General features: G+C 34.7%; 3 protein-coding genes across 4 annotated transcripts in view; 1 reads left to right on the forward strand and 2 right to left on the reverse strand.

Annotated features, from left to right (window-relative positions):
- The window catches only part of LOC129260878 (protein Shroom3-like), a 35,837-nt gene extending 32,325 nt beyond the window's left edge, over positions 1-3,512 (forward strand). For both annotated transcript variants that reach the window (XM_064114127.1, XM_064114125.1), the window contains exon 10: positions 403-3,512. In XM_064114127.1, coding sequence (XP_063970197.1) covers positions 403-801 — 399 coding nt within the window. In that variant the 3' untranslated portion in view covers positions 802-3,512. The remainder of the gene's footprint in view (positions 1-402) is intronic.
- A 3,516-nt stretch (positions 3,513-7,028) lies between these two features.
- On the reverse strand, positions 7,029-14,414 carry LOC129260651 (deoxycytidylate deaminase-like). The gene is made up of 5 exons (XM_064114128.1): positions 14,315-14,414; positions 12,281-12,405; positions 11,915-12,050; positions 11,433-11,646; positions 7,029-10,739 (listed from the first exon to the last, which is right to left on the reverse strand). Exons 2-5 carry the CDS (start codon positions 12,374-12,376, stop codon positions 10,658-10,660), a joined length of 528 nt encoding a protein of 175 aa, XP_063970198.1. The 5' UTR covers positions 12,377-12,405; positions 14,315-14,414; the 3' UTR covers positions 7,029-10,657.
- A 5,385-nt stretch (positions 14,415-19,799) lies between these two features.
- On the reverse strand, positions 19,800-20,435 carry LOC135157761 (uncharacterized). Its single transcript, XM_064114592.1, has one exon. It carries the CDS (start codon positions 20,433-20,435, stop codon positions 19,800-19,802), a length of 636 nt encoding a protein of 211 aa, XP_063970662.1.
- Positions 20,436-20,690: the final 255 nt, after the last annotated feature.

Here is a 20,690-nt window from a genome sequence, read left to right on the forward strand (position 1 = left end):
GAAATATAGAATTCAGTAGTTAATGTGTTAATTAAAATAATCATAAGACGTGTTTTAAATGTTTGAGCATTGTTGGAATACACATCATGCAATTTGGACTATTGTTGAAAAAAATTTGCAAATGGGCAGATCTATGTGGTCTATATAATCCATGAGATATTGTATCATGTATGTTCTAATAAAAATGTATCATTCCATAGAATCGAACTAGGTGCTGTTTATAATCTTCGTATATGCCTTGATTTGTTAAAAGATGTAGTAAAGCATTGATTTTAGAACAGTAAATATATTAAATGTTTATATATTTGAGGAACAAATTTGATTTCTCTGGTCGATGGATATAGTGAAGTTGAAGTGTGTATATAAATGATATTTACATGAATCTTTGTATATCTTTTCTAGGTGAATCTTGAGAAGTTGAAGGTGACCATCAATTCACAGTACCAGGATGCCAAGATGTTGAAGGAGAGTATCACCCGCCGTCACTCCACCATCAGCACCATGCTCCTCAACAAGATCTCCAACGATCAGCATGACAACTTCACTTACTATACCCAGATGCTTCCTAGGCATCTCATTATGGGTCAAGAACTTGATGATAAAGTCAAACTTGGTGAGGAGCAGCTGGAAGCACTTAGCGAGAGCCTCAAGCAGATGAGCCTGAGCTCAGATAGTGAAAACAGCAGGGACACCAACGGCAATGTCCATGGTTTCAAAGAAGAGGCTGCGATATCGTCATCGTCGATTGGGATCGTTGGTTCAGAGGAGATCAACTCCAATGCGACGAGTTCATACTGCTGATGATGACCTCTTGGTCTTAGCTGACCTGACCTTAATGCTGCAATGTCATGTGACTGTTCTTAGTTTGAAAAGAATGCACCTTGATGACTGAAGATAACAAGAACATTAGAGACTGTTCACATTAAGGACTGTACTTAAACTATCAATAAGCTGGATGAGCAGTGTCCTTTACAAGATGATGGCTTTATGAGCTGCTATGGAAATAACCAATTGAATTGGTGAGGCCATCCAGCAGTCTTGACAACTGCTATTGTGGTAAGATACATATGTCTTGGATGGACCGGAATGGGATGTTATTCATGAAACATTGATCTGTTGATGCTTCTTCATGGTCTTTGCTTGACAGAAAATGATCTAGAGGCCTCTACGAAAGTGATACTTGCAAACAGGAATCAAAGCAAGTCTAAAATTATGAGAAATTGCTGAAACAAGCAAGAGACTCAGGATTCCAACCATTTGTTTCTTTGTGTGTGTGGTATGGTCATAACTTGAAATGGCAGTTGGATCTCCCAACTAGCTGGACTAGTATTATTGATATAGATTTGATGCTGCCTTTATCAGGGGATTTTAAAACTTATATCGGAAACATGAAAGGCTGATAATGTGTCAAGAGCTTTAAAAAGAAGCAAAATTGAAAAGAGGGATAGATGCTAAAGTAGCAAGATACTTTGGTATTTCAGTCATAAAACCATTGGCCTGTTGATACCAGTTTCAGTTAACCGGGCCTACAAACAAGCTTTCTACTCTCAAACAGATTGTTGACACAAACATTTATCTGTCTTTCATACGATGCATTTACATATACACATGAAATAATTAAGTCGATTTGATATGTTTATATCATATCTATATTGGCGTTAGTATGTTGAAAAAATGGCATGGGATAATGAACGCTGTAATATCTGTATAGATAGAAGTGCCATATTCAAAATATTTCGAGTTGTTTGTATTTTTTTAACTTGCAATATTTGTAAGTTTGATCTAAGAAGTAGAAACTAATTTTTTGTATCTGCATATTCAGAAATATGTTTTTTTATGGACATATCACCCAACCGATGCCTTCTCTTTGTAACAAAAATAAAATAGTTTGTATATTTGGAACAGGAAGTTTGTTTTCTCATTTTTAAAATCATTTAGACCAAATAACTACATTGCTATTAGAATCATGAGCTGAAAGTGGACTAAATGAAACATTGTGTTTTCCAGTTTACTGATTTCCAAATTTCTATGTAAAGTTCATGCAAACTCAAGCCGGCTTTCCTGGTATTGAATGTATTCATTTTGATTTTGCTGTGTTCTAAAGAGGTGTATTCATGTAAATCATATGAAATATTTTGTACCGCATTTTCTAGAAATTCTTTTTATCAGATACTTATGTACAAACACAATTGTCAAGTATTTTGTGAATACTACTTAATTCTACCCAATTCAAGGATGAAATGCTTGCAATGTAATTTTTTTAGTTGCATGGAGGTGGAAAAACTATTTTCTCTTATGAAACTTTTGATTATAATTCAGCCAAATCAATTTTGTATTCATTTTTAGATAAAAGAAAATATAATTCACAAAACACTTGACCTTGATCTTTCAGACCTACATAGTGTAGAAGATAACAGCAGCAATGTATTCATTATGTTGTATGAATCTTCTCTGACTATCCCTATATTTCCTTTCATTCACCAATTATGATAAATCACTTATAATACTTATATCATTGCATTGTAACATAACTTAGATATACAGTGGCTGAAAGTAGCAGACATTGCAGAGCTATGAGGATTAATCAGTTTTACTGGTTATAGATTTGTTTGGGTTTTATGGTATTGTCAGTTTTAGGTTTTGTTAACAGTAACTGGTATTTTGTGTTGCGATTGTGTATGTTCATTACCAAGGCATTCTGACACAAATATATCCCAGTTTAATATTATTCCATTATAGAATCTCTAGATAACCATGATTCAAGTCATTTGTAATATTCATATGAATTTTGGTGTAGACATCCATTCATAGAGATCAATTTATGCATCTTAGTTGTTTCCATTCATTCATCCATTCTTGTTTTGACAGAATTTTGTTCCTCAAAATTTGTGTGGAATAGTGCATGTCATAGAAACTCTTTCCTTTAAAAATTTTGACCAAAGTTTACTCCGACGGTGAGGACTTGACTCATCATATGACTTCCCATGAAAAGGTTTCTAGGGCAATTGTAATAGGCTGTAGTGGGGTTTTTAGAAAATCATTGTTGGAATCAATTTAGTGTTTATAATGAGCTTTAATTTATTAAAGGGGGGTCACAGGGTTTTTGTAAATACATATATGGCCTTTCTACTCTTAAGGGTATGTTGATAAAGGAATGTATTGCACACTGCTTGTGGCGCTTGATAAAGAATGCCTTTTGATCTGTTTTTTGTATTCTTGTGAATTGTCTTGTCCAGTATAAGATTACTTTTGTATTTGCTGTAACAGCTCATTTTGTAAGATGGTAAAAATCTGTATATAAATTAGTACTATTTTCTCTTTTAAAAGTGAAAAATATATATATATATTGCACCAGGTTAACTGGTTATGCTATTTAAATACTGCTGATATATACGTATGTTCTTGAATTAAGTTAAAGCTTTATCCTATTATACATGTAATCTAATGTATTATCAACCTTCTTTCCATAATCAAACAGAAGATATCAGCTATTAAAATGTCCTTAAACTGAACTAATTTTCTCTGCAGAATTCATTTTTCATTTGTGTTGACTCCTAATCGTAAGACACAATACTTGTGTAGCAAATTAGCTTGCCATTTAATTCTAACAGTATGCACATGACTACAGAGAGAGGGGAGAGTGTGAGAAAGAGGGAGCAATAGCAAGAGGGGGGAGAGGTCAAAGAAGGGAAAGATGGTGAGAGAGTGTGTGTAAAAGAGGGAGGGGAAGGGGAAGGAGGAATAGGAGGGGACAAGGGAGCAAGGAACAGGAGATTATTTTGCCCAAGATGATTAAATTTAGATTACTTCTCCAAGTTCATAATGGTTGGAAGGATTGAAGATTGGAAAAGGTGAGCAATAAATGCAAAAGAGAGGGGTAAATTGAATGTACATGTAATTGCTTGATAAGAATGAATTAATAAATTATAAGTATGATAAAAACAAAAAAATATACTTGATAACAAATTCACCAAGTTTTGGAATTCGGAGCCAGTTTTTTTCTTTCTTTTTTATTAAGCCAATTTTCATGTATTGGGAAAGTATCAAGGAGACCCCAAAAATAAACAGAAGGATTTGGCAACATTTCTAAAAATTGTAATTTTCGTCCAAATGATTAATTCTGTATGTTTGCTAATATTTTGAAAATTTTCAACCAAGCCAACTTTCATGTATTTCAGATCAATACCCCCAATTATTGAAAAGGCTGATTAGAAAAACTTTTTGAAATTGTTTTCATTGAGAAAATATTTTAAGAAAAACTGAACAATTGGTAACAAAAATATTGAAAACGGTTAGTTCAGCACCTTGGAAGTATTTTTTTTTAATGATTTGCTATCAAACGAATGTTCATGTTCTAAAATTATTTCAGGTTCAACATAACTCTCAACAGAGAGAATGTGGAACACCTTTCATTAAAATACAAGACAAAAAAGTCTGTTTGCTACATAATGAAACATGAAGACGCAATCAATTTTTCAATTTTTTGGTGAAGCCAATGTTAATTTTATGTTCAAGCTTATCCCCACAGTGATTCAAGTGCTACTGTCATTTAAAAAAAAGCTACAAGGGTTTTGTTCAGCATTTTTTTAAATGGAGCTTATTTCTGTTTCGTACCATTTCGGGTTCATATTTTCTTAAATCATCCCGACGGACTTTTGAAGATTGCAGTGGGACAACATTTATTTTAAAAAAATCTAAGATGCAGGTTTTAAACAAAGCTGACGAGAGTATATTACGGAATTTCAGTTAAGTATTTTTGAGAAAATGTAAATGTACAATCAAATTTTTTGGTTGTTACTTTGGAATAAAAAATACCTCACAAGCTAAAAACTTGAATTGAGGGCAACCATCATAAAAAGTCCCCCAAAATCAACAAAAACTGATAATGGTATTTGCACCAAATTTGATTTTTTTTTTTCATGAAACCCATCACATTCTTTGTTTCAGGCCGCAACCTCCATAATCAATCAGTGGCAGCCGCACAGAAGCGTTGTTAGCGTAACAGAACACTAACAGTAGGGCCAGTCACATCTTTCACGGGTGACCACCGCCTTGACGCATGGTTTTCACCAAGAGAGCACTAACAGTAGGCCTATCGGTATCGACAAACTCACAGAAGCTTAGCTGAATTCCTAATATGTAATAATCTAACAATAAAAGGCCCAGCAGAAGCTAACAGTGGCGCTAATGTTAATACAAATCACTAACAGTGCCAAGGGCACCAATAGTGACGATGTTAGTGAATAATTTCTCCCTTTAAAACTTGTCTCCCTTTCTAATACCAAGTAATTTAAAATAGACCTCGACCGAATTAAAGGGGTATTCCGGTCCCAAACAACAATATATGAATAAATGAAGTAAAATTAGATGAGCAAATTGCTTAAGAATTAATCAAAATCTGATTAAAAAATAACAAAATTCTTGAATATTAAAAATTTAACACTGTATTTTGCAAATGATATTACTGAGCAGCATGTGGCCATGAATATGCAATAAATGGAATGATGCCATATCCTCTAGCTCTTTCCCCTTTTTTCTGATTTTATTAAAATGAACTCGGAATTGTCTCAAATGTATGTATGTCTCCCGAGTAACAAAGTGATGATCTTTGAAGCAATATTCTGGGTGGACAAAATTTAAATAAACCTAATTTTGTATGATACAACAGACCCTCATTGCATATTCCTGAAGACATGAATTTAAATCTCACCGATTTTTAATTTTAAGATATCATAATTTTTTTTATTCATTTCCAATTTTTATCAATTTGTTAGTGTTTTGTTTGTCTCACTTTACTGTTCAAACCTTATTATTTTCTTCAGCCTGGAGTACCCCTTTAAGAATGGGTATATAGCGGGGGATGTTGATTAGTGCCAAGATATGATCCTTTTCATCAAGATTTTTTTTCTTCCAAGATATATCATTTTTTAAGTATTTGAAGACATTTTTAAGAATAGACCCTACATTAGAAAGAAGAACAATAGCTGATGAAATTTATCGCATGATAATTATCATTGGCAAATACTCTATGATGAGTGAAGTCTGTGAAGAGCATTTTCAAACAAAAGAAACTGATGAAAAATGGGATTGCATTTTTTTTGGGTACAGAATCTCCATCGTAATATCATGATAGGCTAATTTTCTTGTTCTTTTTAAAGCTTATTCGATATTTTAAAAAATAAATTAGTAAATATATATTTACTACTTGCTGTCATTTCATGTTTAAAATGTAAAAATAAGGAAATTTTTGTAGGCCTATATATAAAATTACATTCCTTTACCCTTTCCTAGACAAGATTTTAAACTTGTAGGATGTGCAAATAATCATAGCTAAATCTTAAGTTAAATCTAGATCACTACGCACAAATTATGGATTTTGCCTAACTCAAATCCCCTAACAACACTCGCACCTAACGGCCCCTAACAGTGCTTTCTGTGCCTTCTGAGCGGTCATTCTACCAATGTTGTTAGGAGCTGATTTGTTAATGAATGATGATATACAGATTGTGATGTCAAGCATTGATCCCAGATGTAAATAATGCATTACTTTGACATTAGCCATCGCGGCGACATTACCGGTTGTAACAGGGCCCTTTGTTAAAGCAGTGTTAGCGCAATGTTACGCTAACAGCATTTCTATGCGGCCGATACAGGTTTTTGTTAATTTCATCTTAATATTTTTAATACTGTTAAAACACTTTTCCATCTGCACCAAGCCCCAAAATTCTAAATACAGGTAACTCTTTCTAAGTCAAATCTGTTCAACTTAGGAGATATTCAATTTTGAAAAGGTATATAACACATTTTTTTAATAATCTGGTGGATGTTTCATAAAGCTGGCACGATTGGAACATGATCGTAGGTGCTAGGTGAGCTACATAGGGATAGTGTGGCACAAGAAAGGTACCAATCGTGCATAAAGTCTTTTGCGTAACTTTACGAACAGCTTTATGAAACACCCACCTGGTCTAAAAAATTGCTTCCACTGAAGCGGTTATTCAACTTACAGAAGGTCGACTTAGGCAGGGTTAACTGTACTACAATTATTTAATGCTACATGTATGTTTGGGTTTTTCTTATGTATCTTTAAAAATTGTACAAACATTAAAATGATATGAAATTAGATGATTAAATCTCAAATATGCATTGAATACTAGAGACCAATGACTGCGATAAAATACATGTTAAAATTATTTCTGTCAAAGATGTTCCAACTACATGTATGGATCATAGTTTCATGTATTCATTGTTTATGTTTTTTAATATTTATAACTTGTAAACTCATGGGCCCGTATTCTGAAGTCAGGTTTAACTTAAACTCAGGTTTAAAGTTGTGATTTAAGTATGGAAAGCCAAGTGTTACATAAATCACTAACAGTATAGATATCATATTTCAGCTCATTTGGCTTTCAAATCATTCATAATTGTCTAGGAAGTATAAATAGATGATTGTCTTCACCATCAATGAATCAGGAAAGAGCACAATAAACACAAGAAACATACAACTTAATAACAATTTTAGCACAGAGTTACACCATGGTCTTAGTTACACCTGACTTCAGAATATGGGCCATGCTGTTTGTCTTCTGACTTTTTGTTTGAATACTTTACTATTGAATGTGAATTTGTGTAGAGAATTCTTTCTAATCCTAGGCAAAAAAAGTTGTCACTTATGCCATAATTCTAAAATATAGCTTTTCCTGAGTGGTCCTCAAAATTATTAATTTATTATATACAGTTTTTTTGACAGCCTACCAATGATTGAAACTACATAATCATTTACATTTCTGAAAGTATGAACAGTACATAAACAAATTAAAATTAAACAAAAAAATCAATGAAAATATTTAGAATTAAGAATTCAAAACATAAACATAGAACAAACTTATCATACTATCATGAGTGGGCAATGCAATGAAAAAGAAGTCCATATTAGGTGGGTATTTCATGAAATTTGCATTGCTAGTCAATTTTTTGGATCAGTTTTACAATTAAACTTGCAATTGATTACTGGTTTGCTCATTGCCACAGAAAGTGAAGATCTATTTGCTCTAGCCAATACTTTAAATTGCAAGTTTGCTATATTTGAACTCAATTCAAAATTAATTTTATTGCATTGCACCATTAGTATGTAAATTTTTATTGTAGACTAAATGTCATTATTATCAGCACATAATTCAGACACACAATTCACTTTCAGTTAATATTTCTTTCAAGAATTCCACAACACAATAGTTTCAATACCATACTTTATCTGTATTATTTATTTTGTAATTATCTGTGTTATTGTTTGAACATTTTTTGTGTGTCATTATTACCTTGTAAAAACATCGCAATTCAGCCTTAGCCGGATGATGTCTTGATTTTTATAAATAAACCCTTTATCTATCTATCTAAACATTTAATTGGTTTTCCTTAAAAAGACTGAGTTATTTGAGATGTATTGAGGACTGGGGCAGGGGGAGATGATGGTCCCCCCCCCCCTTCTGATCCTGGTCGCCGTTTGTGCAATATGCCGAAATTTGGCATGCACATTCTTTACCACATAAACTACAAGCCAGTGCAAAAATAAAAATCTGAACATAATTATTTAATTATCATGAATAAAATATGCAAATTTATTCATTAAAAACTTTATTTGCATATTTAACACCCAATTTCACTTCAAATTTTCATTTTTTCCCAGATGTCATATTTGCATTCTTGTTTAAAGGATTCTACAAAGAAAAATTGCAAAAGTCAAATTTTTTGTTATGTATTTCTTTGTATTTAGATTTTCTTTTTTCTTTTTACGTATTTTCTTTTCAATGGAAATTATTACAAACCATTTAACAACTAAATTAAACCCTAAATTAATTAAGCAGACCAATTAGAATAAAAAACAATCACCCTCTTATGAATTTCATCTCCCATAGACTTTGTACACGAAGTATAAGATTGTCTCATAAAAAGTCATGTGGTGTCGCGATGCTATATCCGTATGTCACTAATTTGGTCTCAAAAGTTGCGCGAGAATTCAAAGAGTCATAACATTTTGCAGCACTATCTTTTCACACTCCGGAAATATCGAGCAAAGCATTGAGGGGGCCATCAATTTAATACAATTCACATAATGTGCAGATAAAGGACACTTGAAATGATATTGTTAGACCTAACACCTACCAATATGGACACTTGAGAATTTAGATAACAGGTTAAATATATACTAATCAAAACAATCCTCAAGGAGCATAACAAAAATTGTGGAGTTCATGAAGCACTTTAGTCTACCATCTTTAACAATTGAATAGTAGGACATCTCTATCTGAATAGAAATTTAGATCGTTTGACCATAAAGTACAAAGATGTTTATAGGCATACTGTCCTGCCAACTTTTTTTTTACCCCAAAGCCTCCCCCCCCCCCCTCTAGCTCACAACCCCTTAATTCCATGTATGCTAAGATCATCTTTTGGTCTACAATGATTGCAGAAACAATTTCACAAGGCAGGTCAGGGGATGTACCAAAAAATACACATAGATGTTAAAAATTAAAAAAGTATTGCAAATATTGCAGCCTATTAAGAGCATGGAAAATTGATCAATTTTGAAAGATTAATCAAATGACTTGACTACTTTAAATAACCTCATCAGTGTAAGACTAACTATATACATGTTGAATCTGCCCAGGAGAAAATAGACCTGGAAGTTCTAAGCTGAAATTTTTTTTCTCCCACTTGGCTGATTTTTTGACTTATAGAAGGTCAAATTAGACAGACTTAACTTCAGATCAAACCAGAGTCCCAACAAATGTCCCTTAAACTTGACATTGTTTGGTAGTTGAACAGGGGAAGCTATAATGTCGTTCAAAGATTCAGGACTTAACTGAGGCCAATAGTTCTAATAACATATTGTGCTTAAAGAAAATATCAAACAAATATAAAAGGAAAACATATTTGAGTAGAAAAATTTCAAATGATTTATATTCAAGAATCAATAACAATTTCAGTGAATTTTTTATCACTGACTGACCAATACACAAGTAGGAAAGTGGAATGTTCACTTTTGCATGATTCATGAATCTTAAAAACTAGTACTGCTGGCAGCTATTCAAATGTACAGTTTACTGAACATATCATAGTACTACTAATGTAAAAAATACAAGTACTACAACTGATACAGTTGATTATAAAAAGGAAAAAGTATCTTTAAAAACAGCAAAAATGCAAACTATTATCCCCATGTGATGTTTAAATATTGTACTGTCATTAAAATTCCACTTGATAAGTAGTCACTGACCCTAATTCATTAAATTTTAAAAATTCATCCATATCTTACTAAAAGTTGGAATTGAGTTAGATCCAACATACATGATACAAGATAAAGATTACCAATTATTAAATTCTTAAATCACCGACACAAGTATCATGCAAGCACTGGAACCCATGGACTTCGAAGCAATCCATATTCACTCATGAAGTTCTTTTTCTCTTCCTCTGTGCATGAGAAGGTGATAAGTATTTGGCACTATTCCATTTCAAGTAATAAGTAGATATTTCATAGCAAAATCCAAATACTGATACAATTACTTGTTAGTTCTCTCTCTCTTTCTCTCTCTCAATTGATCCATCAACATTATTTTTCTCCTCTATCATCTTGGTACGCCCACATGGGGCCTTGCTATCTGTCATTCGTCGAGTCTTTCTCGTCTTCTAAAGCACCAAAGTCTATGGTTACTCTGCTCTGCTTAGGTACATGTTGCCTGTATGAGGATAAAAAATGTATACATTTTCATTCTTTAATATGGTCCTTACCAATTTAAGCACTCATAACTTTTCTTGAACCTCGTTGCAGAAAGAGTTGCAATCAACCATGACTCCAAAAATCAAACAAACTTGATTTTCAACCAATCAGAAGTGTGCATTTAAGACTTAAATTTAAACACAACTCTTTCTGATACCAGCCCGACTTCTCTTCTGATCTTTCAAATTTTGATTTTTCATCTAATCCACCTTAAAGACTTACTCAATGAATAAACTTAACTGCATAAACTGCAAAAACTTAAATATAATCACAATATTCACACCCTAAAAATCATTTTCATTTATAAACACCAATGAATATACTTTGACCCTTTCATACTACAGATATCAGAAGTTGTTACCAATTACATAGATTAAGGGGTGTTGCAAGAAAATATTTGCAATCAATTGCAAATATTCTGTTGCAATTTTACAATTGATAGATCAATGTTAGCTGTAGCTGATCAGATTACACTCCTTGTTTCAAGAAGCAGATTAGCAATTATTCACAACTTTGCAATTGATTGATTGATTGATTGATCAATCGATTGATTTAGGGACCAAAAATAGACTTGCAATTGACCGCAAGTTTCTTACAACGTCCCATTTGACTATGGTATGGACACATGGCAAAATCACACACTTTAACATACCTGTATTGTATCCCTGCTGCATCCAGCAACCTTCTTGATGCAATCATAGAAGGTTTGTCATGTTTGGTATCTGACATGTAGACGACCTCTTTGATTCCTGATTGCATTATAACCTTGGTACACTCATTGCAGGGGAAGAGAGCTACATAGATGGTGCAACCTTTCACTGATGCACAGTTCTTGTTCATCACTGCATTCATTTCAGCATGGCATACTGCATGAGGAAAGAAAATAGTTTGTTGGCTCCAAGAATTCTTTCAGGAAACCGTGATTAGTTTTAGTTTGTAGACACGCCACAGACATAATACACATGTTTAGATCAACAACATTTGTAATGAGTTATCCAAGAAGTTATTTTTCATATTTTGTACATTATTTTGTGAAATAGAACTCAGAACTGCAATATTCTATAAATTTCGACATTTCATTAGATTCCCAGCTAAGGGATTCTGTTCCATTGTTAAAGAATACTTATGTCTTACCATATGGAATTTTGGTCTCCAGCCAATCATCATTCTTGCGTTGCCATGGTAATGATTCATCACTGCATCCTCTGGGCATCCCGTTATATCCAATGCCAACAATTTTATTTTCATCATTGACAATACACGCTCCAACCTAAATTTTATGAAATAAATAAACAGAAATTGTCTAAAACACTCCCTTACAGCACATATAATAATATCCATCATTGAAATTAATCTTCCTAGCTAGTTTATAGTTTACATTGCAAATCAATATTAATGTGTACATAATGGAACATGGTGTTATAAGAAAATGCTTTAAAATGAACAGCCCTGTGTAGAACATTGTTGCTGTTTATGTTTGTTATGACTGATCTAGTTTACCTGTGTACGTGGATCTTTGCTTCTCTGTGCTGATAAGAAAGCCACGGCCATGAAATAATCAGCCCAATCAAGATAGTCCTCTCGTTTCACAGCCATTCTTGTCCTATCTGCTGCTGAATACAGAGCTGAGATACAGTATTTAAAGAAAAGATCATTATAAAAAAAAAGATAATACAATATAAAAATAAATAATAATACAATCTGATTATATCACTAAGTTTATATTACCTTCTAACAAGTAATATTTTACCTTCTAACAAGTATTCAAGTAACAACTGATATGAATGACTGAATAATATAATAATAATAATATGTCCATTTATATAGCGCAGTTACTACCGTATGTGTATATACTCAACTGCGCTTTGATACATGTACTTGGTATCATATCATTACCCCGGCTGTAGCTGAGTCACTATGTTAATAGGCGCTAAAGCGTTCAGGGAATAAATCCTACCAGGTACCCATTCACCTTACCTGGGTCAGGTGCAACACAATGTGGATGTTACCGAAGGAAATTACGCTATGGCTGGGATTCAAACCCACAGGCCACAACCCTCAGTTTCAAAGCCCAGAGACTTATCAACTGGGCCACAATATACAAGTATTATTTTACAAAAAGATATGGGTAACTTTATTGGTTTTAGATGGAAGTGCCGATTTGTGATGTGCACTCATCAGAGCATGATACACAGATCATAATTGGAAGCAATTTGCTTTTCCATTTGCTCTGACAATTAGGTCTAACTACATATTTCACTTTAAACAGAAGCAAAATTTAAACACCTGTGCCATTCTCCCCCCCCCCCCAAAAAAAAATGGAAATCTGCCAATTTTAATCTGCCCAGTGGTACTTCTCAAATTGGAAATATCGAGCAAAACAGAGGTATCTCTCTGTTTTGATCCTCCCCTCTTCGGAGATCAGCGATAAAAATCGCGGTCAATAGCATAGATGAGATGATCAAGTACTGGGATGATATCTAGCTAATTAGTTAGCATGTGAAGAGTACAGGCGATGGGCATGAATTTTATAGATATATCAAATGAAGAGTCATCCTCAGGATGGAATCATTAACCGTATGAGGAAAGGGTCATGCGGCAAGAGAATGACACAAGTCATTTCAAAGGGATCCTGGGTGTTGAGTAGAGTAATTCTTGGAGGATTGAAGAGCATCTCGTATAAGTTTTCTCACTTTTGCCAGAAGGCCAGCGCATAAATGGAGCGTTGACAGGCATGCAGCAATAACGAGTCACTGTAACCTCATCATTATGGCAGAGTGGACATTTCGAATCAGTTTCTTTCTTGAGTTTGGTTAGCCGAGTTCGGGTGAGATATGTTGATGGCACAAGTTGTGCTCTGATGGTTAATGCCTGTCTGATATCATAAAAAATAAACTTTTAAGTTATTGGTACCGGTACTGACCGATTCTTATTATAGCATTTTGCCATCAATCTGATAAAAATATCTCACCTTGTGAGCTAGGGTTTTTGTTTAAATTGCCACAAAACTTTGTTCCGCAAAGTTAGGTCACACTTTTTGGGAACAGATTTCCAGCACAGTGCGCATTTGTCGATCGGAATAGAATTTTGAGATCACGATAACACGGCAAACACACTTGACCTAAAACTAAGCCTAAGGCTAAGCCTAACGCACCGATCTTGCCATCAATTTGATAGCTATTATTTGAATTGTTTTTTTAATAACAAGGGAATATTTTTTTAACGAATTCTAGCCTAATGTCTCAAGTTCAACAATTTTAGGTGTGCAGACATCATCGGGCTTCTCTCGCTACACCTACCGTACCGTACCGGTACCCCTCGCTCGGCCGCCGCGGTCGGGGGCGCGCCTCGTCCCTACTCCCTGGCCCCTGCATGCCCTGGGCCTTGCTGAGCTGCGGTATAGCTGGCAGTGCCGCAATTCTGCCGACATGCGCCAGTTAAACTCGTATATACGCCACTCACTACGAAATTATTCACAAAAACTTATCCAATCTCAAATTGCAACATCACACTCACAGGCCTAATTATACTCACATTGCGGCACGTCCACAAAACAAAATTTACAAAGTTCCGCGCGAATATGACATAAAGTTAAAGTACGGTATCTTCAAAACAATAAGCTCGCAAGAAAAGAAAAAAGAATCCGAAACTCACCATATCAATTACCAAGGATTGCACCCCCCCCCCCCTGGGGGGAGGGATCCGAAAATCCGAAATGTTCATCCTCCGTCATAGCAAATTAACATATAAAAACTGAAAATTACTCTTTGTTTTGTGTTTATCCATGGAGCTAAAAAAATGAAGAAAAAAAGCTCCATAGTTCATCATCATCATCGCGTTAAAGTACAGTCCACCAGGTTGGTGTATCATCGTACTTGTTTATCTGGGCCCTGTTGCATAAAAATTTATGTCATGATAATGATTTATGTCATATAGCATAAATCATGTCATAAACACAAATATTGACATAAATCCGTTGCACAAATGTAGGCCTCTCGAGCAAGATATTTATATGATCGAAGAGGCAATGCGGGCGCGAAGCGCGAGCTGAAATTTGTTCATTTTCCAACGTGAAAACTGGATTTTCTAAAGCAATTTTGTGATCATGATCAGGATGCGTATCACGTTAATAAAAAGTACTGCAAACTCGAATCACAAACAGAATAATCTGTGCATATCGACTTGAAAATGGTAACTTTTAAACCCTATGTATTTCTCTTGTTCCGAAACTATTATCTCACTTAAATGACACTGCAAGCACGGAGCGCGAGCGAAATTTTCATTTTTAGATAATAATGACCTAAAAATGTTCTACTTGCAATTATTCCCTTCTCCTTATTTCAATCACGTTTGTTTCTACCTCCTCTTATCCTTCTTCTTCTTCTTTCTGTTTTACTCCTTTCCTGCCTTTGTCCGGTACATGTAGATGTCTGGGGTAAATGTCCGTGGGGTGGATATCCGTGGGGTGGATGTCCTAGAATCATATATATATATATTCAGGGCTATAAAGGTACACTCTCAACAAAAATGTAATATCATGGCTTGGACATGATCAGGAAAACAAACTCAAATCACATATCAAATAAAAATCGATCGGTCAGTATCCAATGAAAATCAAACAAAAATGAAAGGAAGCAGTTTGTGTCTCTTTGTCTGATATGGAGATAACGGGAGCTAAGGAAGTGTAGAATCTCTTTTAAACAAATGTCTTAATAATTAATCGACCTGCATGGGCCCCGTCTTAAAAAGACTTACAATTGATCTAATTAATCAATCACAACTATGGAAAGCCAGCAACGTCTACAGCTAGAATACATTTTTCTTCGAACTATTTTCTAGATATGATGTATATTCATACATTCACTGCTTTCTTGTCAATTTAGCATGCTTCTCTTTGTTTACAAAGGACATTGTGCAAATATCCTGTAGATAAAACTATGACATTGATTTATTTCCATATACTTGGGGTTGATCAGATCAATCCTAATTCTTAGTAAGACGGGGCCAGGATAGCATCTCAAGGGATCAAAAATTGAGGAAGATACTCCGGATAGCGTCTATTATCAGGTGTTGACCAAAACGAATGAATGAATGAATGAATGAATGAATGAACTTTATTGATCTTCCTTGAAAAAGTAACATATAACAAGATACATGTACTATATCATATGCTAACGCATATGTCAAAAACGTTTAAAAGCGACACATATCGATAATTAAAGGAAAGTAATGTAAAGACAAGGAAGACGAGGAGACCTTTGGAAGCCAGGCTTGTTATACGGTCCCTCAGTATTGAAACAATACATTATTTGTTTAAAGCAAAACTTGATTCTAGCTAAACTGGTTGATAATACTAAAAATAGGTTGTACTAAGGTTATACAAGGATACATATGTGGTTAAAAACTATTTACAGATGAATAATGGATATGTTGAAGAAAAAAAAAAGTAGGTATAAAAAAAAAAACAGATAGATAGATAGACAAATAGATAGATAGAATAACGGGGGGAGCACGAAGTTACAAGATAGAAAATGGCAAGAGATAAGAGATTTGTAACAAAAACTATAATTGAAATGACTACTACATGTAGTACTTAATAACAGGAGTACATGTACATGTACCAGTTGGTCGAGACATTTTACAGAATTTATATTGCTAATCACATAGTTCTGCATGTATTTAAAAGAAAAAACAATTATACATCATAAATGTACTTATTCAAAAATGAAAGTTTCAATTTCCTTTTAAAAACAGAAATACTAACAGACCCGGTAATGTTGGATTTCAAAGAATTCCATAACTTTGGCCCTGTACAGATCAGTGTTTTCTGAGCAAATATTGTCCTTGCATGAGGAATACGCAGTGCAGTAGCATTTCTTGTTGGGTAATTATGAAATTGGTTGTTCCTATGAAATAAATATGCTAACGTCAATGGCAAATCACCTCTATGAAAATTATACATGAGTGACCCCAATTGCAGAAGATAAACATCTTCCAACTTCAAAACATGATGTTCATAAAACAGAGGAGAGGTGTGAGCTAGAAAGTCAGCATTACTAACCGCTCGTATAGCTCTCTTTTGGACCAGAAATAATCTATTTAACTGTGTCTTAAGAGAGTTACCCCATGCAAGGATCCCATAATTTATGTAAGGAAGAATCAAAGTTGAATATAGAATTTTCAGAATATGTGTTGGGAGATACAATTTAAGCCTGTTTAGAACACCTACATTCTTTGACAACAGCTTACATAATATGTTGATATGAGTTTTCCAATTTAGATTCTCATCAATATGAAGACCCAGAAATTTAGTTGTAACCACTCTGTCAATTAATACACCATTGAAAGAGATATCACCAGGCAGAGTTTTGATTGTGTTGCTAAATAACATGTAATTAGTCTTCTTGAGATTGAGGGACAATTTGTTTGCATGAATCCAGGTTGTTATTTTTTGCAACTCAATATTGACGGTATTCAGGAGATATTGAGGATCTTTATGGGAAAAAAATATATTGGAATCATCTGCAAAAAGTAAAAAAGATAACAGTTTAGATGAATACTGGAAGTCATTAATGTACAATATAAACAAGAGGGGTCCTAAAAGTGATCCCTGTGGGACACCACATGTTACACTATGTAATTCCGAATCCACACCATTTAAAGAAACAAACTGTTTCCTCTCTGCCAAATAACTTCTGAACCAGTGAAGGGCTGTGCCTCTCATTCCATAATATTCCAGTTTACTCAACAGAATATTATGATCTACAGTATCAAATGCCTTAGAGTAGTCCAAAAAAATTCCAATCGTGTGGGTGTGGTTATCAAGGGCATTTGCAATTTTATTAACAAAATGCAAAACAGCATGGCTTGTGGTATGTTTTTCTCTGAAACCGAATTGGAATTGAGAGAACACATTACTCTCATTCAAAAACTTTACAGTTCGTACGTATACTAGCTTTTCTAAAAGCTTAGAAAAGGTTGTTAATAGAGAAATTGGACGATAATTTGTTAATAATTTTGCATTCCCTTTTTTAAATACAGGCACTACTTTAGCAATTTTCATCCTCAAAGGCACAGCCCCATTTAACAAAGACAGGTTAAAGATGTGTGCAAGAGGTTTCAATATGCCATCAACAACATCCTTAATTAAACCATTTCCAATACTATCACACCCTGGGCTTTTCCCTTTCTTTAAGGCACCTATTAAATCAAGAAGTTCCTTCTCTTTTATGGGCGAGAGGAAAATACTTTGCTTGTTTGGTGACTTAAGATAATGATGAAATTGTTGTTGAAAGTCCGGTATTTCCCTTGACAAATTAGGGCCAATATTACAAAAATAAGTATTAAATTTCTCCACAATTATCTTTCGATCATTGATCAAGTTGCCATCAACCTCCAACTCATTTATATTTGATACTTTTTGCTTTCCTTTGAATAAGCTATTAATGACCTTCCATGTTGCCTTAATGTCATTACACGCAACCTTCAATTGATTAGCATAATATTCTCGTTTAGCAGTGCGCAAAAGTGAAGTGAGGATATTTCTATAACTGGAATATTTTCTTCGTGAATTTTCACATTTACTCACTTTATATTTGTGAAAAAGTCTATTTTTCTTATTAATTGATCTCAGTAAAGAATGCGTAATCCATGGCATTTTAGGCAATTTCTTATGACTAGGACGGTCCACAGATCGAAATGGGACATTATCATTATACAATAGCATGAATTTATCAAAAAAAGTATTAAATGAACTATCTACATCATGATCTGAGAGGACATCATCCCATGTAGTTGCCATTAAAGCATTCTTAAACTTGGCAATGTTTTCAGGGCTATTTACCCGAGACCGTTTATTTGTAGTATAAATCAATGGACGCCTGAGCAAAGCCATTCTGCAATATACAGGAAAATGATCTGAAAGATCGGAAATGACTATACCAGATTCTGGTAAAGGATGAACATTGCAGAAAATGTTATCGATAAGGGTAGCAGACGTGTTTGTTATTCTTGTTGGTTTAGTAATCAGTGGAACAAAAGAAGATGAAATAAACATATTCACAATTTCATTAGCCTTATCATCTGAATCGCAGTTAAGCAAATTAATATTAAAATCACCCATTAAAAACACACATTTATTGTTCAGTAAATTGTTAGTAATTATTGTCTGTATCTGTTCGGAAAATGACTTCAGATTACTATGAGGAGGCCTATAAATAACTCCTATAATAACATTTTTCCTGCCTGGAAGTAATAGCTCAACAAATAAAGTTTCTAAACTCTCATTCATAATAGTGATATCTGGACAAATGTTAAAATCAAATCTGGATGGGACATAGACAGCCAAACCACCACCTCTTTTCTTATCCCTGTTATTAGTAACTAAACTAAAACCAGGAATATTATACAGACTTGTGAGTGTGTCTGGAGAAAACCAGGTCTCAGTAATACCTATAACAGGGGAGGTATTAAGTTGATTGACAAAGACACTAAAGAGATCAAAATTCCTGCACATGCTACGCACATTCATGTGGATAAGAGTAAGTGCCTGATTTTCAGGTTCACCCTGGATACTAGTAAAAAACTCATTTTCAGCAAAATACTTGCAGTTCGAAGATACCTCATTATGCTCATCATCAAAATGCAAGAAAGTGTTTGTGTTTGACTCAAAAAATTCACTTATGTTTCCTTCATTTTCAGCCATTACATTGATAGGAATAATGTACAAAGTAATGTGCGACCATGCAGTCAACAAAACGTGATACACATTTCAAAATGGTTCTCTTCCTCATACAAGGTAAAACAGTTGACGTGCTCACAAAGATGGGAAAAAAGAAAGGAAAGGAAAGAAAGGATACAGCATAACATACTAAATATAGCATAGAAAATATAAAAATACTACCTATACATCTATTCTGAGGTGAGAAAAATAAATGAAAACAAATGGTAAAAGAATTAGAATTATCGCCAAAGGGCCTAAAATAAGGTAACCCTACTCCACTGATGGAAAGGAGCTGCACTACTTTAAATTGTCAATGTCTCTAATGTCAGTTATAAGCTTTTTCTTGAGGCCACCAGCTGAGTCCTTTAGCCCCGCGTAGATGCGTCCATCCACGGCCCACACCTTTTCCACCTTCCCTGCGTGTCGGGCCGCATGATAGAGTTTTTGTCTTCGCTGTGTCAGGTCTTCGTTGAGATAAATCGATGATCCTTTCAAAGAAGGCCTCCCACGGACGAACTTGAACTTTGCGTTCTGAGACGCAAACTTTACAATGATGGGGCGTGAACCAGATCTTTCGGCAGCCCCAGCAGCCTTGACAGGTCCAAGGCGGTGGGACCTGTCGATGTCAGATAGGGATATTTCCACCCCCATCCTCTTCGCAACATTTCCCACCACCTCGTCGGTTGACTCTCCCTCCTTCTCCTCAATGCCGTAGATACGGATGTTCTTCCTTCGGGAGTACTGCTCCATATCGTCAGTCTTGACTTGAAGCGCCAGAATCGACTGCTGGGCGGCTTCCTCCCTCTCCCTCAGCTTCTCTATTTCAGCAGCTTGAGCATTCGCCTTCATCTCTAGCTCCAAGATTTTGGACTCCTGCTCATCAAGCCTTGCTGCAAGGCTAGAGATAGCCTCGGTTACAGCCTCCTTCACCATTACCTGCAACAGCTGCTTATAAAATCAGAATTGGATCCCAATTCTCCAACAACACGGCGGGCAATTTCAGCAGTGTCCGATTTTGCTTGTTTGGGTGACATGGTGCTGGAAAGATCAAATAAATCAACTCAGGGGAAGGGAGCTCAAGAACAGCTTTGCAGACCACAAGGTCACATTCCACAGTTATGACTCCAGAAAGTGAGAGCACATGAGCACATTAAAGTAGAGCAGAACTGACCATGCTGACACAAAATC

This window comes from Lytechinus pictus, unplaced genomic scaffold, assembly GCF_037042905.1.
Source record: "Lytechinus pictus isolate F3 Inbred unplaced genomic scaffold, Lp3.0 scaffold_19, whole genome shotgun sequence".
Lineage (NCBI taxonomy): Eukaryota > Metazoa > Echinodermata > Echinoidea > Temnopleuroida > Toxopneustidae > Lytechinus > Lytechinus pictus.